Here is a 27,734-nt window from a genome sequence, read left to right as displayed (position 1 = left end):
GCGACCGGCTAGTCTCAAAAAAAAAAAAAAAAAAAAAAGAAAAAAAAAAGTTGAATTCTGCAGCGGTTTTATTAGACGACGATGGCGGTCTGCAGGTGGCGCAGCAGCACGCCTCGTGCCTGGGCTGGGCTAGGGCGGGACCAGTGCTGGGGGCGGAGCCGGAGCTGGGGGGCGGAGCCAAGACACGGCAGGGGCGGACTCAGCAGCTGCGGCGCAGCGGGGCCTGTGCGGCCCACGGCGTCCCTGTCGCCTCCGGCCCCGCCTCTCAGGGCGGGACGTGCGTGGCGATTGGCGAGTGAGAGCGAGAGGCGGTCGCTATTGGCCCGCGGCGCTGTCGGCTCGGCGGGCGGTGCCCGGACGCAGGTGCCGGCCGGAGCGGAGCTAGTGGCGCCGACGGGCCGGGCCGGGCCGGGACCCGGGCCGGGGCGAACGGAGGGGCCTGCGCGGCCGCCCGGCCCGGCCGCGTATCAGGTAGGCATGGGCCTGCAGGTGGGGTCAGAGGACGCCAGTCCGCGGGCCAGCCCCGGGTTCGAGGCCGGAACTCGGCACCCGGGCGGGACGGCTGGGCTCGATCCCTTGACCACAGCCTTCTCAGGGACGCGGGGACCCCAGTTCCCGTGTCAAGGCCGGTGGGAGGTCCCCGGGGTCCGGTACACAGTAGGCGCCTCTCCGAGCCTCGGTTTCCCCACCTGTGAAACTGGGTCATCCCATTGCCAACCTGATGGGGCTTCTGGGAGGACTCAGGAGGTGGCTGGTGCAGAAAGCGCCTGACACACAGTAGGTAACTACGAAGTGGCCAATGCCCTTCCCCAACCTCCTTCTCAGAGCCTCTCTACTTGCAAAATAGTAAGTTATAATATAATGAGCCAGCCACTTTGCACAAAGATGCTCAAACAGGATACCCTGTGCTATATGGGTACTCAAAACAGCGTAATCAAATGGGCATATTGAGCTCATTCAGTTCTTTTGAAACCATACTGAGTAGATGGAAGCACTAGAAATGTCCCCTGTTATACAGATGAGAGAGTCCAGGCTTAGACAGGTTAAGTGTCTTGCCCAGGGCCACACAGCACATAAGGAGTAGAGGTGGGATTGGAACCTCGTTTCTCATGCAGTGCCTAAAGGAACCGAAGGACACACAGGAGCCTCTCAATGGTAAGGGAAGAGGAATGAATGCAATGACAACCTCCACATTTACCCTAAAAAATATTAATTTTTTTTTTTTTTTTTGAGACGGAGTCTCACTCTGTTGTCCAGGCTGGAGTGCAGTGGCGTGATCTCCCACTCACTGCAAGCTCTGCCTCCCGGGTTCATGCCTCCCGGGTTCACGCCATTCTCGTGCCTCAGCCTCCCGAGTAGCTGGGACTACAGGCGCCCGCCACCATGCCCAGCTAATTTTATTTATATATATATATATATATATATATATATTTAGTAGAGATAGTGTTAACCAGGATGGTCTCGATATCCTGACCTCGTGATCCACCCGCCTCGGCTTCCCAAAGTGCTGGGATTACAGGCATGAGCCACCGTGCCCGGCCAATAGTGAGCTTTTATTGAGCACTTACTGTGTGTGCCAGGGGTTGACTGTGTGGCCTCTCATCAACAGCTCTGTAAGCTGATGATAGTAATTATAATAGGAGCTAATAATTAATTTCTTAATTTTTACTAATTTATGAACTATATATTATGACACCCCCTCTTTTTTTTTTTAGATGGAGTCTCTCTCTCTTGCCCAGACTGGAATGCAGTGACACGATCTCGGCTCATTGCAATCTCTGCCTCCCAGGTTCAAGCGATTCTCTCACCTCAGCCTCTCGAGTAGTTGGGATTACAGGCGCCCGCCACCATGCCTGGCCAGTTTTTGTCGTTTTAGCAGAAATGAGGTGGTTTCACCATGTTGACTGGGCTGGTCTTGAACTCCTGGCCTCAAGTGATCCACCATCCTTGAGCTCCCAAAGTGCGCAAAGTGCTGGGATTATAGGCGTGAGCCCTTCGCCCGGCCTATAACACTCATTTTGTGGATGAGAATACTGAGGCTGAGAGAGTAAAACAGCTGCCTGAGATCACACTGTAGGGAGTTTTAGGGCCCTCTGATTCCTCTGCTCTCTGTTTCCTACCTTTAGGAAAAGGAGCCTGGGCAGGTATGGAAAAGACTGGGGGGCCTCAGTGCCACCCTAAACAAGCCTAGCTAAGGGTGAGCTTTACTTGATGAATTCAGCCTGGAGGCTCCTTCTCAGGAGACCCCCTCCACAGACAGATTCCACCAGCTCCAGCTCCATCATTAGAATGAGGCCCAGAGAAGCAAAATGACTTGAACCAGGACACTCAGCATTGGTGGCAGAGCCAGGAGGGCCAGGAGTTAAAGAACCCAGGTCTCTTGAGGTCCAGACCCACTCCCTGGACTGTTTTAAGTTCAAGTTCTGACACCACCCCTTCCCAGCTGTGTGACCTTGGAAAGGTAGATGCCTCTCTCTGAGCATCGGCCTCTTCCCCCATCACAGGGTGTAGTTATTGGTTTGTTGTGAAGACTCAATGAGATCTATATCCAGGCCGTGCATGGTGGCTCATGCCTGTAATCCCAACACTTTGAGAGGCCAAGGCGGGCAGATCACTGGAGGCCAGGAGTTCAGGACCAGCCTAGGCAACTTGGCAAAACACCATCTCTACAAAAAAATACAAAAATTAACTGGATGTGGTGGTGTGCAGAGCTACTTAGGAGGCTGAGGTGGGAGGATTACTACACTGCCTTCCAGCCTTTTGGGTGACAGAGTGAGACCCTGCCTCAAAACAAACAAACAAACAAACAACAGAAGAAAGAAAAGAAATAGGCCAGGCGCGGTGACTCATACCTGTAATCCCAGTACTTTAGGAGGCTGAAGTGGGTGGATCACGAGGTCAGGAGTTTGAGACTAACGTGGCCAACATGGTGAAACCCCGTCTCTACTGAAAATACAAAAGTTAGCCAGGTGTGGTGGGTGCATGTAATCCCAGCTACTCGGGAGGCTGAGGCAGGAGAATCCCTTGAATCCAGGAGATGGAGATTGCAGTGAGCTGAGATCGGCCATTATACTCCAGCCTAGGCGACAGAGCGAGACTCTGTCTCAAAAAATAAAAAAAGAAAAAGAGAAATGACTGCAGTAGCAACTAGAAATGCAGCAGCTCTGGGCTAGACACAGGGCCAGGGCCACGTGCTGGGGACAGCAGGAGGCAATCTGACAAGGTCCCTTTTTTATAGAATTCACTGCAGGGTGGAACAACAGACATGGCTAAATACGTAGATGAATAAGTAGAATGTTTCAGACGGGGACACATGCCAGGAGGGGAATCAAGTGGACCCCAGTGGCGCTTGATTGATTGAGACAGGGTCTTGCTCTGTGGCCCAGGCTGGAGTGCAGTCGTGCAATCATGGCTCACCGCAGCCTCAACCTTCTGGGCTCAAACGATTCTCCCACCTCAGCCTCCTGAGTAGCTGGGATTACAGGCGCACACCACCACACCCGGCTCATTTTTGTATTTCTTGTAGAGGCGAGGTCTTGTTATGTTGCCCAGGCTTCTCTCAAACTCCTGGGCTCATACTATCCTCCCACCTCAGCCTCCCAAAGTGTGGGAATTACAAGCATGAGCCAATGCGTCCGGCCCCAGACAGCATAGGCGAGAAGGCTTCTCCAGGAAGGTGACCTTTGAAGGAGACACTTATAACAACTGTTTCGAGTTCAGTGAGATGATGACTATGTATGGAGATTGCTTGGCACAGTATCCAGTTCTTTTTTTTTTTTTTTTTTGAGACGGAGTCTCGCTCTGTAGCCCAGGCTGGAGTGCAGTGGCCGGATCTCAGCTCACTGCAAGCTCCGCCTCCTGGGCTTACGCCATTCTCCTGCCTCAGCCTCCTGAGTAGCTGGGACTACAGGTGCCCACCACCTCACCCGGCTAGGTTTTTTTTTGTATTTTGTAGTAGAGACGGGGTTTCACCGTGTTAGCCAGGATGGTCTCGATCTCCTGACCTCGTGATCTGCCCGTCTCGGCCTCCCAAAGTGCTGGGATTACAGGCTTGAGCCACTGCGCCTGGCCTCCAGTTCTTGATAGATAGAAGCTGCTGGTATAATTTTGGTGGTTCGCAGGCCTTGCATTAGCAGATTTACCTGTTTTTGTTTGTTTGTTTGTTTTGTTTTGTTTTCTCCCTGATAGAAGAAACATTAGAACATCCTATACAGGAGCTGGGATAGTTCCTGTGATATATGGTTATCTACAGAAATGTAAAGACCAGGCCAGGGGTGGTGGCTCAAGCCTGTAATCCCAGCACTTTGAGAGGCCGAGGCGGAGAGATCACTTGAGGTCAGCAGTTAGAGACCAGCTTGGCCAACATGGTGAAACCCTGTCTCTACTAAAAATACAAAAATTAGCTAGGTGTGGTGACACACAGCTGTAGCCCCAGCTACTCGAGAGGCTGAAGCAGGAGAATTGCTTGAACCCAGGAGGCTGAGGTTGCAGTAAGCTGAGATCACACCGCTGCATTCTAGCCTGGGTAACAGAGTGAGACCCTGTCTTTTTTTTTTTTTTTTTTTTTTGGGATGAAGTCTCGCTGTCACCCACGCTGGAGTGCAGTGGCATGATCTCAGCTCACTGCAAACTCCGTCTCTGAGGTTTAAGCGATTCTCCTGCCTCAGCCTCCCAGGTAGCTGGGATTGCAGGCGCCCGCCACCGTGCCTGAGTAATTTTTGTACTTCTAGTAGAGACGGGGTTTTGCCATGTTAGCCAGGCTGGTCTCGAGCTCCTGACTTAAGGTGATCCACCCACCTTGACCTCCCAAAGTGCTGGGATTACAGGCATAAGCCACCACGCCTGGCCAAGACCCTGTCTTTTTTTTTTTTTGAGATGGAGTTTCATTCTTGTTGCCCAGGCTGGAGTGCAATGGCGCGATCTTGGCTCACCGCAACCTATGCCTCCCAGGTTCAAGCGATTCTCCAGCCTCAGCCTCCCAAGTAGCTGGAATTACAGGCATGCGCCAATATGCCTGGCTAATTTTTTTGTATTTTTAGTAGAGACGGGTTTTCTCCACGTGGTCAGGCTCAGGTGACCTCAGGTGACCTGCCCACCTCGGCGTCCCAAAGTGCTGGGATTACATGTGTGAGCCACCACGCCCGGCCAAGACCCTGTCTTAAAAGAAAAAAAAGGAAATTGTAAAGACCTATCCTCAGAGGGGCTGGGCTGGAGGAAAGGACGCCTCTGCCCGCCTTCCCGTAAAGAGCCCAGCCGCTTCCCCTTTGGCCTCTGAGCTGAAGGTTCTGGTTGCAGGGACTTGGGAGGGACAGAAGCAGGCACCCTGTGTCAGGCCCGGCCACTGCCCTATGGGTGTTATCTCAGGCCTGCAGTCTTCCTCTTGGGCCCCTGCCTTTGGGTAATACTTGCTTATCTGGCCTGCAGAGGCCGGACTGTGATGCTCTGGAGAACATGTGAGGCCAGGAAGGCTGCGGGCTGAGCTTTTTAGAGGGCATTTATCCAGCGGTGAACTGTCCTAGCCCAAGAGTTAGTAATTGCTCCCCCATTCCTTCACCTTCCCACTTTGGGGCTCAGATTTTTTTTTTTTGCTTGCTTTTGTTTTAGAGACTGGAGACTGGGTCTCGCTCTGTCACCCGGCTGGAGTACAGTGGTGTGATCATAGCTCACTACAGTCTTGAACTCCTGGGCTCAAGAAGTTGAGGCTCCCTCCTCAGCCTCCCAAGTAGCTGGGACTACAGGCTTTCACCACCATGGCTGGCTAATTAAAAAAAAAAAACCTTCAGAGAGACAGGGTCTCTCTATGTTGCCCTAGCTCGTCTCAAACTCCTGGCCTCAAGTGATCGTCCTGCTTGGACCTTCCAAAGTGCTGGGATTACAGGTATGAACAACTTCCCCTGCTCTGGGGCTTGGATTTTGATTGACAGTTTAAAAGCTGACTTGGGGTGGGGGTGGGAGTACTTCGGTGAGTACCTGATTGCCTCTCTTGCTTGGACTTTCTGAACACTTTAGGAGATGCAGGGGCTCTGAACATTGTAACTCTTGGGGTTTGGACAAGCTAGGGACAGAGATCCTTGGCTCCAGGGCACCTGTATTGGCTTCAAGGAGGTCTCCAGAAAGGGCTCTTGTTCCTTCAATGGCATTCTCGGCTGGGCTGGGTACAGTGGCTGACACCTGTAATCCCAGCACTTTAGGAGGCCGAGGCAGATGGATCACTGGTGGTCAGGAGTTTGAGACCAGTCTGGCCAACATGGTGAAACCCCATCTCTACTAAAACTACAAAAATTAGCTGGACGTGGTGGCTTATGCCTGTAATCCCAGCAGTCTGGGAGGCTGAGGCAGGTGGATCACCTGAGGTTAGGAGTTCGAGCCCAGCCTGGCCAACATGGTGAAACCCTCTCTCTACTAAAAATACAAAAAAATAGGCCGGGCATGGTGGCTCACGCATGTAATCCCAGCACTTTAGGAGGCCGAGGCAGGGGGATCACAAGGTCAAGAGATCAAAACCACCCTGGCCAAAATGGTGAAACCCCATCTCTACTAAAAATACAAAAATTAGCTGGGCGCGGTGGTGTGTGCCTGTAGTCTCAGCTACTCAGGATGCTGAAGTAGGAGAATCGTTTGAGTCTGGGAGGCGGAGGTTGCAGTGAGCCAAGATCGTACCATTGCACTTCAGCCTGGGCGACAGAGCTGGACTCTATCTCAAAAAAAATAAATAAAATACAATAAAAATAAAAATAATTAGCTGGGCGTGGTGGTGGGCCCCTGTAATCCCAGGTACTTGGAAGGCTGAGGCAGGAGAATCGCTTGAATCCGGAAGGTGGAGGTTGCAGTGAGCGGAGATCGCACCATTGTACTCCAGCCTGGGCGACGAGGGAAACTCCATCTCAAAAAAAAAAAAAAAAAAAACAAATATAAATAAAAATACAAAAATTAGCCAGGCGTAGTGGTGCACGTCTGTAATCCCAGCTACTTCGGGGGCTGAGGCAGGAGAATCGCTTGAACCCAAGAGGTGGCGGTTGCAGTGAGCTGAGATCGTGCCGCTGTACTCCAGCCTGGGCAACACAGCGAGACTCCATCTCAAAAAAAAAAAAAAAAAAAAAAAAAAGAACTGGTTCTGATACCATATCTGGAAAGGTGGAAAGGTGGTATTAGTTGAAAGGTAGTCCTGGCCCTGGAGGCTTTGAGGGTAAGAGCAGGCCTAGCTTTTCTTGTCTTCTCTTTTTTAGAGACAGGGTCTCACTCTGTGGCATAGGCTGGAGTGCAGTGGGCACCATCATAGCTCACTGCAGCCTCAAACTCCTGGCTCAGGTCATCTTCCCACCTCAGCCTCACAAGTGGCTGGGACTATAGGCCTGTGCTACCACGCCTGGCCAATATTTTTGGTTTTGTTTTGTAGAGCCAGGGTTTCACCATGTCACCTAGGCTGGTCTCAAACTCCTGAGCTCAGGCAATCCCAGGCAGGCAGATTGTCTTGAATCCAAAGTGCTGGGATTGCAGGTGTGAACCACTGCTCCTGGCCTAATTTTCTTGTTTTTATAGAGATAGAGTCTTGATGTGTTGCCAAGGCTGGTCTCAAACTCCTGGGGCTCAAAAAATCCTCCTGCCTTGGCTTCCAAAGCACTGGGATTATAGACGTGAGCCACCACACCTGGCCAGGCCTAGCTTTCCTGTTTGTTTGTTTGTTTTTTTTGAGACAGAGTCTTGCTCTGTCGCCCAGGCTGGAGTGCAGTGGCACGATCTTGGCTCACTGCAACTTCTCCCTCCTGGTTTCAAGCGATTCTCCTGCCTCAGCCTCCCGAGTAGCTGGGACTACAGGCGCCCACCACCTCGCCCGGCTAGTTTTTTGTATTTTTTAGTAGAGACGGGGTTTCACCGTGTTAGCCAGGATGGTCTCGATCTCCTGACCTCGTGATCCGCCCGTCTCGCCCTCCCAAAGTGCTGGGATTACAGGTTTGAGCCACCGCACCCGGCCAATTTTTTGTATTTTTAGTAGAAACGGGGTTTCACCGTGTTAGCCAGAATGGGAAGCCTAGCTTTTCTTTTTCTTTTTTCTTTTTTTTTTTTTTTTTTTTTTGTATTTTTAGTAGAGACGGGGTTTCACCATGTTGGCCATGATGGTCTCGATCTCTTGACCTTGTGATCCACCCTCCTCAGCCTCCCAAAGTGCGGGGATTAGAGGCACCAGCCACCGCGCCTGGCCAGGGAAGCCTAGCTTTTCTTAGGAGTGCGAGAAATAACACAACCCAAGCTCCTGCTGTACACCAGCCTTGTGCTGAGTTACACGCATCGTCTCCTTAAATCCTTACTGGCCCCACAGAGGCCCACTTTACAGATCATGCAAACTAAGGCTCAGAGACGTAAATTTTCTAGTGGTCCCTACAGCCTTGACAACAGACTCAAACCTTAGTCCATCAGGCTCGCTAACCTTGCCCCTAACCTCCGCACTGGTCTGTTCCCAGGCTCCTGGGACCATGGGCCTCAGGCCCTGAGGATACAAGGCTCCCTGTGGCCATGACGACGGGTGACTGCTGCCACCTCCCTGGCTCCCTGTGTGACTGCTCTGGCAGCCCTGCCTTCTCCAAGGTCGTGGAGGCTACGGGCCTCGGACCGCCCCAGTATGTGGCACAGGTGACTTCGAGGGATGGCCGGCTCCTCTCCACCGTCATCCGTGCCTTGGACACACCGAGGTGAGTGGCGACCGCGTGGATGTCCTGGCCTTTACTGCCTCTTCTCTCTGGGCCCAGTGACCTTCTCCCAGCCTGCGGTCAGAAGTCCAACCATCGACAGAGGGCCAAGTGGGTAAACAGAGAAAGAGACACGAACAGTTATTGCCTTTTGGAAACACAGGCCTAGCTTTGGCCAGGTCTGATTCTTTAGGAAAAGCTGAAATTCCAGATTATTATGTGAAATCTGAAGGTCAAATGTTGGCAAGTAACACACTTTTGGGAGGCAGTATAGGGGGTGGTCAGGAGTGTAGGCTGTGGGCTCAGTGCCTGGGCCCCGACACTGAGTGGACACCTCCGTCTCTCCCAGAGTGACCTGGGACAAGTTAGTTCACCACTGTATCTCTCTCTTTTTTTTTGAAATAGAGTCTCATTTTGTTGCCCAGGCTGGAATGCAGTGGCGCAATCTTAGCTCACTGCAACCTCTGCCTCCCAGGTTCAAGCCATTCTCCTGCCTCAGCCACCTGAGTAGCTGGGATTACAGGCACCCACCACCACGCCTGGCTAATTTTTGTACTTCTAGCAGAGACGGGGTTTCACCATGTTGGCCAGGCTGATCGCAAACTCCTGACCTCAGGTGATCTGCCCGCCTCAGCCTCCCAAAGTGCTGGGATTACAGGTATGAGCCACTGTGCCCAACTTCTTTTTAAAATTTTTTTTTTTTTTTTTTTTTTTTTTTTTTTTTTGAGACGGAGTTTCACTCTTGTTGCCCAGGCTGGAGTGCAATGGCACGATCTCGGCTCACCGCAACCTCTGCCTCCCAGGTTCAAACAATTCTCCTGCCTCAGCCTCCGTAGTAGCTGGGATTATAGGCATGTGCTACCATGCCCGGCTAATTTTTTTGTATTTTTAGTAGAGACGGGGTTTCTCCATGTTGGTCAGGCTGATCTCGAACTCCCGGCCTCAGGTGATCCACCCACCTCGGCCTCCCAAAGTGCTGGGATTACAGGCGTGAGCCACCACGCCCAGCTTTTTTTTTTTTTTTGAGAAAGAGTCTCGCTCTGTCACTCAGGCTGGAGTACAGTGGCGTGATCTTGGCTCCCTGCAACCTCCGCCTCCAGGGTTCAAGCAATTCTCCTGCCTCAGCCTCCTGAGTAGCTGGTTCTACAGGTACATGCCACCACATCCAGCACCCAGCTAATTTTTGTATTTTTAGTAGAGATGGGGTTTCACCATGTTGGCCAGGCTGATCTCGATCTTTTGACCTTGTGATCCACCCACCTCAGCCTCCCAAAGTGCTTGGATTACAGGTGTGAGCCACCGTACCTGGCCCCTTCTTTTTTTTTTTTTGTTTTTTTTAAGGCAGAGTCTCACTCTGTCACCCAGGCTGGAATGCAGTGGCACAACCTCAGATCACTGCAACCTCTGCCTCCCGGGTTCAAGGGATTCTCCTGCCTCAGCCTCCTGTGTAGCTGGGATTACAGGAGTGGGCCACTGCTACTTTTTGTATTTTTAGTAGACATGGTGAGCCACTGTACCCGGCCCCCATTTCCTTCTAATCTGTATCTTTTGCATTATTTCCCTGCCAAAATGTCATGAGCAAAGCCCATTTTCTTAGCGCAGCATCTGAGGGGGGCAGTGCACACAGCACAGCCGCCTAGGGTACTCTGCCCTGGAGTCAGACTTCCTGGGTCCCAGTCCCAGCTGCATGGATTCCTGACTGTGCAAGTTTGCAGAAATGAGTTCACTCCTCTCAGCCTCCATTTTCTCATATGGAGGCAAAAATAGCACCTGATGGCCAGGCATGGTGGCTCCTGCCTGCAAAATCCCAGCACTCCGGGAGGCTGAGGCAGATGGATCACTTGAGCCCAGGAGTTTGAGATCAGCCTGGGCAATATAGGGAGACCCCATCTCTACCAAAAAAATACAAAAAATTAGCCAAGAGTGGTGGCACACACCTATAGTCCCAGCTACTCAGGAGGCTGAGGTTGGAGAATTACTTGAGCCTGGGAGGTCGGGGCTGCAGTGAACCGTGATCACATCACTGCACTCCAGCCTGGGTGACAGGGTGAGACTCTAGCTCAGAAAAAAAAAAAAGGGCTGGGCACAGTGGCTCACGCCTGTAATCCCAGCACTTTGGGAGGCCAGGGTGGGCAGATCACAAGGTCAGGAGATTGAGACCATCCTGGCTAACACGGTGAAACCCTGTCTCTACTAAAAATACAAAAAATCAGCCGGGCGTGGTGGCGGGCGCCTGTAGTCCAAGATACTCGGGAGGCTAAGGCGGGAGAGTGGCGTGAACCTGAGAGGCGGAGCTTGCAGTGAGCCGAGATTGCGCCACTGCACTCCAGCCTGGGCGACAGAGCGAAACTCCATCTCAAAAAAAAAAAAAAAGCACCTTCCTTACAGAATGAGACAGATAAATCCAGATGTTGCTCTTAGAATAGTACCTGGTACATAGTAAGCGCTCAACAAATATTGAGGCTTTTTTCCTCTCTTCTCTGAATTTGTTTTGTTTTGTTTTTTTGGAGACAGTGTCTCACTTTGTCACCCATGCTGGAGTGCAGTGACGTGATCTCAGCTCACTGCAATCTCTGCCTCCTGGGTTCAAGCGATTCTCCTGCCTCAGCCTCCCAAGTAGCTGGGATTACAGGCCCCCCGCAACCAAGCCCGACTAATTTTTGTATTTTTTTTTTAGTAGAGACAGGATTTCACCATGTCGGTCAGGCTGGTCTCCTGACCTCAGATGATCCACCTGCCTCAGCCTCCCAAAGTGCTGCGATTACAGGCGTGAGCCGCTGTGCCTGGCCTCTTCTCTGAATTGGCTCTCCCACACTTTTTCAGGGTTTCCCAGAACAAGCTCCAAACTGACGTGGTTCTTCCTCAAGATTCTCGTCCCTTCTGTTTCCCTGAGTTGGTTTCCGGAGGAGGGGTTCCTTTTTTGTTAACTTTGTTTGTGTGTGTATGGGGGGAGGGTGGGATCAGGGTATAGGTTCAGAAAGGAGGGAGGCAGGCATGCCCTTTTGCCATTGCAGGAGGAAATAGCAGTCCAGGGACAGAACTGTTGAGAAAGCAGCCATGAACAGCCTGTTGGGCTCTTTTTGAAGCAGCCCGACCCCACCCGGCAGCATGAGAATCTGAGAAAAGGATAGAAAACAGTCATTTCCAGGCAGGCACAGTAGCTTACGCCTGTAGTTCCAGCACTTTGGAAGTCCAAGGCTGAAGGATCGCTTGAGCCCAGGAGTTCAAGACCAGCCTGGTCAACATAGTGAGACCCCCCCTCTGTAGAAAAAGTTAAAAAATGGCCGGGCGCGGTGGCTCACGCCTGTAATCCCAGCACTTTGGGAGGCCGAGGCGGGCGGATCACAAGGTCAGGAGATCGAGACCATCCTGGTTAACACGGTGAAACCCCGTCTCTACTAAAAATACAAAAAATTAGCCGGGCGCGGTTGTGGGCGCCTGTAGTCCCAGCTACTCAGGAGGCTGAGGCAGGAGAATGGCGTGAACCCGGGAGGCGGAGCTTGCAGTGAGCCAAGATCGCGCCACTGCACTCCAGCCTGGGCGACAGAGCGAGACTCCGTCTCAAAAAAAAAAAAAAAGAAAAAGTTAAAAAATGTTAGCTGTGTGGGGTGGTGCCGCCTGTAGTCCCAGCTACTTGAGAGACTGAGGCAGGAGGATTGCTTGAGCCATGGAGTTCGAGGCTGCAGTGAGCTGTGATCGCACCACTGCACTCCAACCTGGGCAACAGAGCCAGACCTTTTCTCAAAAAAGAAAAGAAGGCCTGGCGTGGTGGCTTACGCCTGTAATCCCAACACTTTGGGAGGCTGAGGCAGGTGGATCATTTGAGGTCAGGGGTTCAAGACCAGTGTGACCAACATGGTGAAACCCCGTCTCTATTAAAAATACAAACATTAGCCAAGCATGGTGGCACATGCCAGTTGTCCCAGGTACTCAGGAGGCTGAGGCAGGAGGATAGCTTGAACCCTGGAGGCAGAGGTTGTAGTGAGCTGAGATCGCACCATTGTACTCTAGCCTGGGTGACTCAAAAAAAAAGAAAAAAGAAAAGAAAAGAATACAGTCTCTCCGAGAGGAAATCAGCATTGTCTGGAAAATAGCTCTTCTTGGTGCGACCTCACAGTCTGCCTTCTGGCCAGAAATGTTTGGGAAACAGTGACTCATGGCTGGATGGCCTCTGGGCCATGCCTCCTGCCTCCTGAGCTGCCCTGGGAAGGACCCAGCATCCCCAGAGACTGGGCCAGGGCTGGAGACTTTTCTGAGGCAGCTTTCCGCAGATGCTTTTTATTTCTGTTTCCCCCTCACAAGGGCAGAGGAGCAGGTGAGCACTTCTCTCTGGACACACAGGTTTCTCAGGTAGCATGGGCTTCAGGTATGGTTAGATCCGGGAGCCTCCAAAGATGTCCTTTTGAATCTACCTTTCCCTGTCTCTCGGCTCTGCTCTCCTCTGTGCTGGCATCGCTCACAGGTTCCACACAGAGACTAGGCAGCTGCCAGGAGCTCCAGGCTTACGTCAGCCTTGTGGCCTACAGTTCTGGAGTTTACAGGGAAACAAAGAATTTTAGGAATAGATTGTTGGTGACTCTGATGGTATCACACAAGCCTGAGTTGGTCGCCGTGAGCAGGGGTGCGTGCTGTTCTATTTTCTTTTACTTTTATTCAAATGTTCTCACTCTGTTGTCCAAGCTGGAGCGCAGTGGTACAATCATGGGTCATTGGAGCTTTGAACTCCTGGGCACAAGTAATCTTCCCGCCTCATCCTCCCAGGTAGCTGGGACCACAGACATGCACCATCTTGCCAAGCTCAGTCTTTAAAAAAAATTTTGGGGCCCGGCGCGGTGGCTCACACCTATAATCCCAGCACTTTGGGAGGCCGAGGCGGACAGATCACGAGGTCAGGAGATTGAGACCAGCCTGGCCAACATGGTGAAACCCTGTCTCTATCAAATACAAAAAAAAAAAAAAATTAGCTGGGCGTGGTGGCACGTGCCTGTAGTCTCAGCTACTTGGGAGTCTGAGGCAGGAGAATCACTTGAACCTGGGAGGGGGAGGTTGCAGTGAGCTGATATCACACCATTGCACTCCAGCCTGGTGACAGAGAGAGACTCCATTTCAAAAAAAAAAAAAAAAAAATGTTTTTTTTATACAGTTGAGATCTCACTATGTTGCCCACACTGGCCTTCAACTCCTCGGCTCAAGTGATCCTCCTGCTTCAGCCTTCCAAAGTGCTAGAATTACAGGCATAAGCTACTGCGCCTGGCCTGGTGTTCTGACCGGTCCAGCCTGAGGCCCGAGGTCATCAGGAGTGTTGTCTGCTCTGCACTAGTTCTTGAGGAATTTTTTTTTTTTTTTTTTTTTTGAGGCGGAGCCTTGCTCTGTCGCCCAGGCTGGAGTGCAGTGGCGTATTCTTGGCTCACTGCAACCTCTGCCTTACAGGCTGAAGTGATTCTCCTGCCTCATTCTCCCCAGTAGCTGGGATTACAGGCACCTACCACCATGCCTGGCTAATTTTTGTATTTTTAGTCGAGATGGGATTTCACCGTGTTGGACAGACTGGTCTTGAACTTCTGACATCGTGATCCGCCCGCCTTGGCCTCCCAAAGTACTGGGATTACAGGAATGAGCCACCTCACCCAGCCAGTCTTTGAGGATTAAGAGTTGAGGGTGGGGGACCGGGTGCGGTGGCTCACGCCTATAATCCCAGCACTTTGGGAGGCCAAGGCAGGCGGATCACAAGGTCAGGAGATGGAGACCATCCTGGCTAACATGGTGAAACCCTGTCTCTACTTAAAATACAAAAACACAATTAGCCAGGCATGGTGGCAGGCGCCTGTAGTCCCAGCTACTCGGGAGACTGAGGCAGGAAAATGGCATGAACCCGGGAGGCAGAGCTTGCAGTGAGCCGAGATTGTGCCACTGCACTCCAGCCTAGGCAACAGAGCGAGCCTCCATCTCAAAAAAAAAAAAAAAGAGTTGAGGGTGGGGAAGTTGTGCAGGATAATCAGGGTGGGTATTTTAGGAAAATTTGGAGAGGACATTGGGGGGCGGGTATAACAGATGCCCATGTTGGGTCTGAGAGGGTGCTACAGGTGTCCTGGGAAGGGAACACATCACTGCACCTGTGGGAGTCTGGGAAGGCTTCGCAAGGTTACCTTCCCTGCATCTCCTCCCCAAAGGGAAGGACATTTGGAGCTGGGCATTGAAGGATGAGTAGGAGTTCACCAAGGGGCAGCATGGGGTAAGGGTGAGCTTGTGATCCAGTGGGTAGTGAAGCAGGTATAGACAGAAAGCGCAATCATTGCTCACGGGTCCTATCTCCGTGTCCAGTGACGGTCCCTTCTGCCGGATCTGCCACGAGGGAGCAAATGGGGAGTGCTTGCTGTCCCCGTGTGGCTGCACCGGCACTCTGGGTGCTGTGCACAAGAGCTGTCTGGAGAAGTGGCTTTCCTCATCTAACACCAGCTACTGCGAGCTGTGCCACACGGAGTTTGCAGTGGAGAAACGGCCTCGACCGCTCACAGAGGTACCCTTGAGAGTGTGAGACTGTGGTGGGCAGCGGGGAGAGGGCAGACATGGGGGCAAAGGCAGGAGCTGCCCTGGGCAATCTGGTGGTCTCCCCAGGGCAGACCCCCTTACCATTTCTGTCCATCGGGTGGGTCTGCTGACGGTGTGTCGGAAACCAGGCCCGGGGTTTGGGAGTCAGTCTTTCTCTTCCTTCTTCTTCTCCTTCCTCTACCTTTTTTTTTTTTTTTTTTTTTTTTTTGAGGCAGAGCGTCACTCTTGTTGTCCAGGCTAGAGTGCCGTGGCACGATCTCGGCTCACTGCAACCTCCGCCTCCCAGGTTCAAGCGATTCTTCTGCTTCAGCCTCCCGAGTAGCTGGGATTACAGGCGTGTGCCACCGCCCAGCTAATTTTTTGTATTTTTAGTAGGGATGGAGTTCACCATGTTAGCCAGGCTGGTCTCAAACTCCTGACCTCATGTGATCCACCCACCGCGGCCTCCCAAAGTGCTGGGATTACAGGCATGAGCCACTGTGCCCAGCCTATGTCCTTCATTAGCAGAGATTTCCCGAGCACCTCCAACATGCCCAGCACTCTGTTAGGCACTGGGGACCCAGCCACCAGCCAGACACATAGGGCCGGGCACTCATGGAGATTAAAGTCCAGTAACTTTAATTTGGACTTTGAAGCATCGCTTCTGATATGAGGTTACAGAAAAAAAAAAAAAAAAAAAAAAATCAACGAAGCAACTGGTTTCTGGGAGCAATAGTGCGATAAGGGAAAAACATGTCACAGTGGGTGGGGCAACTTGGGGTGTCAAGCAAGGCCTCAGCAGGAGGTGAACCCCCCTAGCTGAGGCCTGAGAGATGAAAAGTAACAAGCTGCTGGATGCAGTGGCTCATGCCTGTAATCCCAGCACTTTGGGAGGCCAAGGCAGGCAGATCACTTGAGGTCAGGAGTTCGAGACCAGCCTCACCAACATGGTGAAACCCCGTCTCCACTAAAAATACAAAAAAAGAAAAAAAAAGAAAAAAAGGAAAAAGTCCAGGCACAGTGGCTCACACCTGTAATCCTAGCACTTTGGGAGGCCAAGGTGGGTGGATCACCTGAGGTCAGGAGTTCAAGACCAGCCTGGCCAACATGGCAAAACCCTGTCTCTACTAAATATACAAAATTAGCCAGGTGTGGTAGTGGGAGCCTGTAATCCTATCTACTAGGGAGGCTGTGGCAGGAGAATTACTTGAACCCGGGAGGTGGAGGTTGCAGTGAGCTGAGGCTAAGCCACTGCACTCCAGCCTGAGTGACAGAGCAAAACTCTGTCTCAAACAACAAGAAAAAAGCTGGGTGGGGGGGTGCATGCCTGTAATCCCAGCTACTCGGGAGGCTGAGGCAGGAGAATCACTTCAACCTGGTAGGCAGAGTTTGCAGTGAGTTGAGATAGCGCCACTGCACTCCAGCCTGGGCAACAGCGTGAGATTCTATCTCAAAAAAAAAAACAAAAAAAAAACCCAAAGCTGGACATGGTGGCTCATAATCCCAGCACTTTGGGAGGTAGAGGAGGGTAGATCACCTGAGGTCAGGAGTTCGAGACCAGCCTGGCCAATGTGGTAAAACACCGTCTCTACTAAAAATACAAAAATTACTCGGCGTGGTAGTGGGGACCTGTCATCCCAGCTCGAACCCAGGAGGCGGAGGTGGCAGTGAGCCAAGATTGCAAATACAAAAAACTAGCCGGGTGAGTTGGCGGGCACCTGTAATCCCAGCTACTCGGGAGGCTGAGGCAGGAGAATGGCGTAAACCCAGGAGGCGGAGCTTGCAGTGAGCTGAGATCCGGCCACTGCACTCCAGCCTGGGCAAGAAGAGCAAACTCTGTCTCAAAAAAAAAAAACCTGGAAAACCCCTGGCCCACCTGGGAGTCAGGGTATAGGGAGAAAAGTGGGAGGGAGGTCCAGTCCCTTCACACACCCGCCCACACCCACTTTGGTCTTCATGCTACAGCCACACGGCCCCCTCCCCACACATCTTGTCTAGGCCGCCTCCCCCTACCCCAGGGCCTTTGCATCTGCCGCCCCTGCAGCCTAGAGGCCCATCTCCCCCATTCTTCACATGGTTCCTTCTGTTCATTTCGTTCTCTTCAATGTCACCTCCTTGGCAAGGTCTCGCCCTGTGTGACCATTCACCCATTTCATACCTCCACTGCCAGCATGGGAGGGCAGGGGCCCCTTCTGTCTCATCCACCAGAATTTCATGAATTAAGCCCATTTCTTGGCTGGGTGCGGTGACTCACGCCTGTAATCCCAGCACTTTGGGAAGCCAAGGTGGGAAGATCACTTGAGGCCAGGAGTTCAAGACCAGCCTGGGCAACACAGTGAGACCCTGTCTCTATAAAAAAATTAAAGAATTTATTATTATTATTTTGAGACAGAGTCTTACTCTGTCACCCAGGCTGGAGTACAGCATGTGATCTCGGCTCACTGCAACCTCCACCTCCCAGGTTCAAACGATTCTTCTGCCTCAGCCTCCCGAGTAGCTAGGATTATAGGTGCGTGCCACCATGCCCGGCTAATTTTGTATTTTTAGTAGAGATGGGGTTTCTCCATATTGGCCAGGCTGGTCTCGAACTCCTGGCCTCAAGTGATCTGCCCACTTTGGCCTCCCAAAGTGCTGGGATTACAGACATATGAGCCACTGTGCCAGGGCTTTTTTTTTTTCTTTAAAGCCCATTTCTTTTGGCCCGTCATCTGGGGGAGGCCAAGCATAGTAGATTAGTAGCCAAGGACGCTTTCAGCCCTGGAGCAAGACTTCCCAGGTTGCAGCCCCAGCTTTGTGGACTATGTAGCTGTGTGAGTTTGGTCACTTGAGTTAATTCCTCTGTGCCTCAGTTTCCCCATCTGTAAAATGGGAGTAAAAGTGCCCAGCACCTGGCAGGCCCTGGCTCCTCATGAGCTCAATAAATGTTTGAAAGAAGGAAAGGGCCAGGCGTGGTGGCTCACACCTGTAGTCCCAGAACTTTAGAAGGCTGAGGTGGGCAAATCACAAGGACACAAGTTCGAGATCAGCCCGACCAATATGGTGAAACCCCATCTCTACTAAAAATACAAAATTAGCCGGGCGTGGTGGTGCTTGCCTATAATCCCAGCTACTCCGGAGGCTGAGGTGGGAGAATCCCTTGAACCTGGGATGTCGAGGTTGCAGTGAGCCGAGATCATGCCACTGCACTCCAGCCTGGCCGACAGAGCGAGACTCTGTCTCAAAAATATATATATACATATAAAATTAGCCGTGCATGGTGGCTCTTGCCTGTAATCCCAGCTACTCCGGCAGCTGAGACAGGAGAATTGCTTAACCCCGGAAGGTGGAGGTTGCAGTGAGCCGAGATCGCGCCACTGCACTCCATCCTGGGCGACAGAGCAAGAATCCGTCTCAAAAAAAAAAAAGAAAGAAGGAAAGGAGGGAGGGAGGCCTAGACCTGGAGGTCCTGACCCCTCCCCCTCAGCAGCCCCTCCTCTGCCCCCTTTTCCCCGTCCTCTCCCCTGCAGTGGCTGAAGGACCCGGGGCCGCGGACCGAGAAGCGGACGCTGTGCTGCGACATGGTGTGTTTCCTGTTCATCACGCCGCTGGCCGCCATCTCGGGCTGGTTGTGCCTGCGCGGGGCCCAGGACCACCTCCGGCTCCACAGCCAGCTGGAGGCCGTGGGTCTCATTGCCCTCACCATCGCCCTTTTCACCATCTATGTCCTCTGGACACTGGTGAGTGGCCGCGGCTTTGCAGCGTGCATCTGGAGCTCTGCCGCTGGGAGCAGCAGGGCCAGGGATTTGACCCCTGGCTTGTGGGGTACGGGGCTCCCTGGCTGCCTCTGTCTATGGCCCTGGGTGGAAGAGTGCTTCTGAGGTCACCCTGCCTCTCTGGGAGCTTCAGATTCCAAATGTGACAAAGGTCTAGGGAATCCCTGAGCTAGGTGTAAACCTTGACCTGAGTGCAGGAACCCCCATCCATGAACCCCCAAGATTAGGAGCGGGGCAGAGAGGAGCAAATGCCTGAGAGAGAGATTGGGGGAGAACAGATAAATGGGAAAATAGATGTAGATTAAGAAATTGAGGCTGGGCACAGTGGCTCACCCCTCTAATCCCAGCACTTTGGGAGGCCAAGGCAGGTGGATCACCTGAGGTCAGGAGTTCGAGACCAGCCTGACCAACATGGAGAAACCCCGTCTCTACTAAAAATACAAAATTAGCCAGGTGTGGTGGTGCATGCCTGTAATCCCAGCTACTCGGGAGGCTGAGGCAGGAGAATTGTTTGAACCCAGGAGGCGGAAGTTGCTGTAAGGCGAGATCGTGCCATTGCACTCTAGCCTGTGTAATGAGCGAAACTTCGTCTCAAAAAAAAAAAAAAAATAAAGAAAGAAAAGAAAGAAAGAAATTGAAAGGGAAATCCCAGGCACAGTGGCTCACTCCTATAATCCCAGCACTTTGGGAGGCCAAGGCAGGTGGATTACCTGAGCCGAGGAGTTCCAGACCAGCCTGGCCAACATGGTGAAATCTTGCCTCTGCTAAAAGTACACAAATTTAGCTGTGCGTGGTGGTGGGTGCCTGTAATCCCAGCTAGTCGGGAGGCTAAGGCAGGAGAATCACTTGAACCTGAGAGGCAGAGGTTGCAGCGAGCTGAGATTGCGCCACTGTACTCCAGCCTGTGCAACAGAGCAAGACTCTGTCTCAAAACAAACAAACAAACAAAAAAAAAAACAAAGAAATTGAAAGGGGAAAGCCTGGTGCAGTGGCTCATGCCTGTAATCCCCATGCTTTGGGAGGCTGAGGTGGGCGTATTCCTTGAGGTCAGGAGTTTGAGACCATCCTGGCCAACAATGGTGAAACCCCATCTCTACTAAGAATACAAAAAATTAGTCTGGTGTGGTGGCATGCACCTGTCATCCCAGCCACTAGGGAGGCTGAGATAGGAGCATTGCTTGAACCCAGAAGCCAGAGGTTGCAATGAGCCGAGATTGTGCCACTGTACTCCAGCCTGGGCAACAGAGTGAGATTCTGTCTTTAAAAAAAAAAAAAAAAAAAAAAAGGAAAGAAAAGAAAAAGAAATTGAAGGGGAAGAGAGAGAGGAACTGAGATGAAAACATTGAGTGAAACCAGGCCCAGTGGCTGTTAACACCTGCAATCCTAGCACACTGGGAGGCCGAGGCAGGAAGATTGCTTGAAGCAAGGAGGTTCAAGACCAGGATGAGGCGACAAAGCAAGATGTCCATCTCTACAAAAAATGTAAAAATTAGTGGTAGGCCAGGCGCAGTGGCTCACGCCTGTAATCCCAGCACTTTGGGAGGCCGAGGCGGGCGGATCATGAGGTCAGGAGATCGAGACCATCCTGGCCAACATGGTGAAACCCCATGTCCACTAAAAATATAAAAATTAGCTGGTTGTGGTGGCGCGCGCCTGTAATCCCAGCTGTTCAGGAGGCTGAGGCAGGAGAATCGCTTGAACCCAGGAGGCAGAGGTTGTGGTGAGCTGAGATCAAGCCACTGCACGCCAGCCTGGTGACAGAGTTAGACTCCGTTTAAAAATAAATAAATAAATAATAAAATAATAATAATAGAGTCAAGTGCAGAGGCTCACGCCTGTAATCCCAGCACTTTGGGAGGCTGAGGCAGGCAGATTGCTTGAGCTCACGAGTTCGAGACCAGCCTGGGCAAAGTGACAAAACCCCATCTCTACAAAAAATACAAAAGTTTGTCGGCCATGGTGGTGCATGCCTGCAGTCTCAGCTACTCTGGAGGCTGAGGTGGTAGGATCGCTTGAGCACTGGAGGCAGAGGATGCAGTGAGCTGAGATTGTACCACTGAACTTCAGCCTGAGTGATACAGCCAGACCTTGTCTCAAAGAAAATAATAATATTAGTAAAAGAAAAAGGAAAAAAAAGGCTGGATGCAGTGGTTTACACCGTAATCCCAGCACTTTGGGAGGCTGAGGCGGGCATATCACTTGAGGTCAGGAGTTCAAGACTAGCCTGAGCAACATGGTGAAACCCCGTTTCTACTAAAAATACAAAAAATTGGCCAGGTGTGGTGGCTCACACCTGTAATCCCAGCACTTTGGGAGGCTGAGGTGGGTGGATCACAAGGTCAGGAGTTCGAGACCAGCCTGACCAACGTGGTGAAACCCTGTCTCTACTAAAAATACAAAATTAACTGGGTGTGGTGGCACGCGCCTATAATCTCAGCTACTCAAGAGGCTGAGGCAGGAGAATGGCTTGAACCTGGGAGGGAGAGGTTGCAGTGAGCTGAAATTGCACCGTTGCACTCCAGCCTGGGCAACAGAGCAAGACTCCATCTCAAAAAAATAAATAAATAAAAAATTAGCCAGGTGTGGTGGCACATGCCAGTAATCCTAGCTTCTCGGGAGGCTGAGGCACAAGAATCACTTGAATTCGGGAGGTAGAGGTTACAGTGAGCCAAGATCACGCCACTGCACTCCAGCCTGGGTGCCTGAGTGACAAATTAAGATTCTGTCTCACAGAAAAAGAAAAAAAAAAAAAGAGAAAAAAAGCCTGAATGAGAAACAGAGACAGACAGAATGACGGGGGTGTGAGGTGTTGTTCTAGGCCTCTGGTAGGCAGCAGAACCATTGCTTAGAGGCAGAAGTTTCCCACAGTCTCACCCCTCAGACATAGCCACTATTGTCCAGCTGTGGGGGAGTCTCTGCCTCACAAAGTATTTTTCAGTGCACCTACCAGCAATTTTTTTTTTGTTTTTGTTGAGACGGGGTCTTGCTCTGTCATGCAGGCTAGAGTGCCGAGTGCAGTGGCGCAATCCTGGCTCACTGCCACCTCCGCCTCCTCGGCTCAAGCGATTCTCCTGTCTCAGCCTCCTGAGTAGCTAGGATTACAGGCACATGCCACCACGCCCGGCCAATTTTTGTATTTTTAGTAAAGAGACGGGGTTTCGCCATGTTGGCCAGGCTGGTCTTGAACTCTTGACCTCAGGTGATCCGCCTACCTTGGCCTCCCAAAGTGCTGGGATTACAGGCACGAGCAACCGTGCCCGGCCCCTACCAGCATATTTTAAAATATGTAAACTGGATGAAATCACAGCTACTGTTTTAGTATCTGCTTGTTTTCATTTTGCTGGTGTTCTTTAAAAAAAAAAAACAGGCTGGGTGTGGTGGCTCAAGCCTGTAATCCCAGCACTTTGAGAGGCCGAGACGGGCAGATCACGAGGTCAGGAGATCGAGACCATCCTGACTAACACGGTGAAACCCCGTCTCTACTAAAAAATACAAAAAAATTAGCTGGGCGTGGTGGTGGGTGCCTGTAGTCCCAGCTACTCGGGAGACTGAGGCAGGAGAATGGCGTAAACCCGGGAGGCGGAGCTTGCAGTGAGCCGAGATCCGGCCACTGCACTCCAGCCTGGGTGACAGAGTGAGACTCCATCTCAAAAAACAAAAACACACACACACACACACACACACACACACACAACGAGGCAGCCACCCAGCAGATATTCATTGTATGGGTGTACCATATTTATCTAACCAATCACTTTTGACAGGCACTGGGATTTTTTCCAATGTGTATGTGGTTTTATTTCTACTTCTTCCTTTTTTTTTTCCATTATGAACAGTGCTTTGGGCACTGTCCATGCAAATCTTTCTTGGGAACTTGCTTGGTCAAAGGATGTGAACCACTGACATTTACTGATTGATCGATTGATTGATTGAGCCGGAATCTCACTCTGTTGCCCAGGCTGGAGTGCAATGGCACGATCTTGGCTTACTGCAACCTCCGACTCCCCGGTTCAAGCAATCCTCGTGCCTCAGCCTCCTGAGTAGCTGGGATTAAGGCATTTGCCACCATATCTGGCTAATTTTTGTATTTTTAGTAGAGATGAGTTTTTACCACGTTGGCCAGGCTGGTCTCGAACTCCTGGACTCAGGTGATCTGCCCACCTTAGTCTCCCAAAGTGCTGGGATTATAGGCATGAGCCATTGCACCAGGTAACTTTTTTTTTTTTTTTGTTTTTGTTTTTTTTGAGACGAAGTCTCACTCTGTCACCAGGCTGGAGGGCAGTGACGCGATCTTGGCTCACTGCGACCTCTGGTTCTCAGGTTCAAGCAAGTCTCCTGTCTCAGCCTCCTGAGTAGCTGGGACTACAGTTGTGCGCCACCACGCCCAGATAATTTTTAAATTTTTAGTAGAGACAGGGTTTCACCATGTTGGCCGGGATGGTCTTGATCTCTTGACCTCGTGATCGGCCTGCCTCTGCCTCCCAAAATGCTGGGATTACAGGTGTGAGCCACCGTGCCTGGCCACTTTTAAATTTTTTTTTTTTTTTTTTTTTAATTTTTTTTTTTATTGAGACGGAGTCTCGCTCTGTCTCCCAGGCTGGAGTGCAGTGGCGCGATCTCCACTCACTGCAAGCTCCGCCTCCCGGGTTCACGCCATTCTCCTGCCTCAGCCTCCCGTGTGGCTGGGACTACAGGCGCCCGCCACCGCGCCCGGCTAATTTTGTATTTTTTTTTTGTAGAGACGGGGTTTCACCGTGTTAGTCAGGATGGTCTCGATCTCCTGACCTCGTGATCCGCCCATCTCGGCCTCCCAAAGTGCTGGGATTACAGGCGTGAGCCACCGCACCCGGCCTTAAATTTTTTAATAGACTAATTTTTAGAGTAATTTTCGGTTCACAGCAAAATTTAGCAGAAAGTACAGAGAGTTCCTGTATATCACCCTGCTCCATACACACACAACCTGCACAGCCTCCCTCACTGTTAACATCGTGTACCCAAGTAGGGCATTTGTTAGAATCAGTGAACCTTCATTATCCCTTTAAAACCATAGTTCACATTAGGATTCACTTTTTTCATTTGTTTGTTTTGCAGTGGTTATCTCGCCCTGTCTCCCAGACTGGAGTGCAGTGGTGTGATCTCCGCTCACTGCAACCTCTGCCTCCTGGGCTCAAGCGATCCTCCCACCTCAGCCCCCCGAGTAACCAAGACCACAGGTGTCCACTACCACACCTGGCTAATTTTTGTATTTTTTGTAGAGACAGGATTTTGCTATGTTGTCGAAGCTGGTCTTAAACTCCCAGGCTCAAACCTTGGCTTCCCAAAGTTTTGGGATTACAGGTGTGAGCCATCGCACCTGGCCTTTGTGTGTGTGTGTGTGTGTGTGTGTGGCGGGGAGGGGATAGGATCGTGCTTTTTCACCCAGACTGCAGTGCAGTGTGGTGTGGTCATGGCTCACTGCAGCCTCAACCTCCCAGGCTCAACTGATCCTCCCACCTCAGCTTCCTGAGTAGCTAGTATTGCAGGTGTGTGCATCACGCCTGACTAATTTTTGTATTTTTTTTGGTGGAGACAGAGTTTTGCCATGTTGCCCAGGCTGGGAGCTGACTCTTATTGTTGGACATTTTTACGTTTTGATGAATGTATAATGACATGTATTCACTATTTTTTTGTTTTGTTTTGTTTTTTTGAGACACAGTCTCACTCTATGCCAGGCTGGAGTGCAGTGGTGCGATCTCGGCTTACTGCAACTTCCGCCTCCTGGGTTCAAGTGATTCTCCTGCCTCAGCCTCCCAAGTAGCTGAGACTACAGACATGTGCCATCACGCCCAGCTAATTTTTGCATTCTTAGTAGAGATGGGGTTTCACCGTGCTGGCCAGGATGGTCTCGATCTCTTGACCTTGTGATCTGCCCACCTTGGCCCTCCCAAGTGCTGGGATTACAGGCGTGAGCCACTGCGCCCGGCCATATTCACCATTATAATATCAGACAGAGTAGTTTCATGGCCCTAAAAATCCTCTGTGCTCTCTCTATTCATGCCATTCTCCTTTTCCCCAACCCCTGTTCACTGCTGATCTTTTTACTGTCTCCATAGTATAGCCTTTTCCAGAATGTCCTATAGTTGGAGTCATTCAGTATGTAGCATCTTCAGGTTGGTTTATTTCATTTAGTGATATGCAGTTAAAGTTATTTTTGTGACTTAAGGGCTTTTTTTCTGAGGCAGAGTCTCACTCTTTCACCCAGACTAGAGTGAAGTGGCCTGATCTCAGCTTACTGCAGCCTTCGCACCCCTCCCCGCCGGGTTCAAGCTATTCTCTTGCCTCAGCCTCCTGAGTAGCTGGAATTACAGGCACCCGCCACCACGCCCGGCTAATTTTGTATTTTTAGTAGAGATGGAATTTCTCCATATTGGTCAGGCTGGTCTCGAATTCTCGACCTCAGGTGATCTACCCACCTTGGCCTCCCAAAGTGCTGGGATTATAGGCTTGAGCCAGGGTGCCCAGCATTTTTTTTTTTTTTTCTTTTTGAGACAGGATCTCACTCTGTTGGATTGCAGTGGCGTGAGCACAGCTCACTGCAGTGTCAACCTCTAGGGCTCAAATGATTCTCCTACCTCAGCCCCCTAAGTAACTGGGACCATAGACCTGGGCCACCACATCTGGCTGATTCTAAAATATTTTTTAGAAACAAGGTCTTGCTATGTTGCCTAGGCTGACCTCGAACTCCTGGGCTCAAGTTATCCCCTGGCCTTGACTTCCCAAAGTGCTGGGATTACAGGCATGAGCTACCTTTCCCAGCTTAGTTTCTTTTTAGCACTGAATAATATCTCATTATCTGGAAGCACCACTGATTATTTATTCATTCACCTATTGAGTGACATCTTTTTTGCATGCATGTTTTGGCAATTATGTGACTGATTTACATTAAAACAATTTTTTTTTGAGACAGGGTCTCACTCTGTCACCCAGGCTGCAGTGCAGTGGCGCGATTTCGGCTCACTGCAGCCCGTATCTCCCAGGCTCAAGCGATTCTCCTGCCTCATCCTCCCAAGTAGCTGGGACTACAGGCCACCTCGCCGAGCTAATTTTTGTTTTTTTTGTTTGTTTTTGTTTGTTTGTTTGTTTTTTTTTTTGAGACGGAGTCTCGCTGTGTTGCCCAGGCTGGGGTGCAGTGGCCTGATCTCGGCTCACTGCAAGCTCCGCCTCCCGGGTTCACGCCATTCTCCTGCCTCAGCCTCCGAGTAGCTGGGACTACAGGCGTCCGCCACCACGCCCGGCTAGTTTTTTGTATTTTTAGTAGAGACGGGCTTTCACCATGTTAGCCAGGGATGGTCTCGATCTCCTGACCTCGTGATCCACCCGCCTCGGCCTCCCAAAGTGCTGGGATTACAGGCTTGAGCCACCGCGCCCGGCCAATTTTTGTATTTTTAGTAGAGTCAGAGTTTTTAGTAGAGACAGGGTTTCTCCATGTTGCCCAGGCTGATCTTGAACTCGTGAGCTCAAGTGGTCTTCCCCCGCGCCCCGTCTTCCAAACTACTGGGATTACAGGCGTGAGCCACCGCGCCGGGCCTGACCGATTGACATTTAATGCCTCCCAAGAGGCTGTTTCACTTCCTTCCCACTGAGAGGCAGGAAAGGAGCTCCCCTTTGCTTCCTGCTGGTGTGTGTGCGGTGTATCTTGTCTTTGCAGGACTCTGAAAGCTGGTGGGTGTCACCAGGATGGTGAATGGGTCTGTGTGTGTGCACTTTGCGGGAGGAATGTTCGTAAGCCAGCTCTGCTTCTGGAAGCATGAGCCCCAGCCGTGGTTTGGGCCAACGCGGGTGCCACGGCAACTTGCTTTGCCTCCTTTGCGGGTGGAGTCCTTCTCAGCGCCCCCGCTCACTGCAGGACTGCCCCGCAGGTCTCCTTCCGCTACCACTGCCAGCTGTACTCCGAGTGGAGAAAGACCAACCAGAAAGTTCGCCTGAAGATCCGGGAAGCGGACAGCTCCGAGGGCCCCCAGCATTCTCCGCTGGCGGCTGGACTCCTGAAGAAGGTGGCAGAGGAGACGCCAGTATGAACGCTGGGCTGTCCGGGCCCTGCAGCAGAGAGGCCAGAGGTAGCTGGCAATACCCTGTCCTGTGGAAGGATGGAAACTGCCTAACACTTCCCGCACGGCCTGAACGCTTCTTAGGCCAAGAGACACCATGCGGAGCCTAGTCTGTGATCCTGTGTGAAGATATTATCAGGGTTGTTTTTTTTTTTGTTTTTTTTTTTTTTTGCACACTGTTGTTCATATCGAGGACAGGTGGACACGGTCCTGAGCTCTGGACGGAGCAGGCACACTGATCTCATTTTGAGGCCCACATGGCACCTTCTGGGCCAGCAGCTGTGGCCGGTGTATCAAGGGCGCCCTTAAAGCTGGAACATTCCAGCAAGCTTCTTGCGCTTCTCTGCACCTGGCAGGCCCACTTTCCTGGCACCCTCGACTTTATATAAAAGTTGCACTGCGTTTCAAAAACCCACCCCTGAATGAATAAAAGGAGCCCTGGCTGGACAAAATGGACTTGTCAGTTACGTTTCTCAAAGGAGACCTCCCAGGGAGGGACCATGTAGAGGTAAAAAAGTAACGTTGGTGGCCGGCTGGGCGCATTGGCTAACACCTGTAATCCCAGCACTTTGGGAGGCTGAGGCGGGTGGATCACGAAGTCAAAAGATTGAGACCATCCTGGCCAACATGGTGAAACCCTGTCTCTACTAAAAATATAAAAACTACCTGGGCGTGGTGGTGCG

General features: G+C 51.4%; 1 protein-coding gene and 1 long non-coding RNA gene across 3 annotated transcripts in view; both read left to right on the top strand.

The window, feature by feature from the left end:
• LOC126942911 (uncharacterized) overlaps positions 1–27,734 on the top strand; it is a 600,821-nt gene that overhangs the window by 35,592 nt on the left and 537,495 nt on the right. The gene's annotated exons all lie outside the window — the stretch shown is intronic.
• On the top strand, positions 324–27,503 carry MARCHF2 (membrane associated ring-CH-type finger 2). 2 transcript variants are annotated; one of them, XM_050770727.1, is made up of 6 exons: positions 414–471; positions 5,605–5,878; positions 8,460–8,687; positions 15,006–15,201; positions 18,719–18,928; positions 26,863–27,503. In XM_050770727.1, the coding sequence occupies exons 3-6, from the start codon at positions 8,512–8,514 to the stop codon at positions 27,019–27,021; spliced, it is 741 nt and encodes a 246-aa protein (XP_050626684.1). In that variant the 5' UTR covers positions 414–471; positions 5,605–5,878; positions 8,460–8,511; the 3' UTR covers positions 27,022–27,503. The 2 variants fall into 2 exon arrangements, with proteins under 2 accessions (XP_050626685.1, XP_050626684.1); XM_050770728.1 differs by lacking the exon at positions 5,605–5,878 and having other exon boundaries at positions 324–471.

This window comes from Macaca thibetana, chromosome 19, assembly GCF_024542745.1.
Source record: "Macaca thibetana thibetana isolate TM-01 chromosome 19, ASM2454274v1, whole genome shotgun sequence".
Classification (NCBI taxonomy): Eukaryota; Metazoa; Chordata; class Mammalia; order Primates; family Cercopithecidae; genus Macaca; species Macaca thibetana.
Note: the sequence above shows the minus strand (reverse complement) of the source record. Positions and strands in the feature narration are given on the sequence as shown.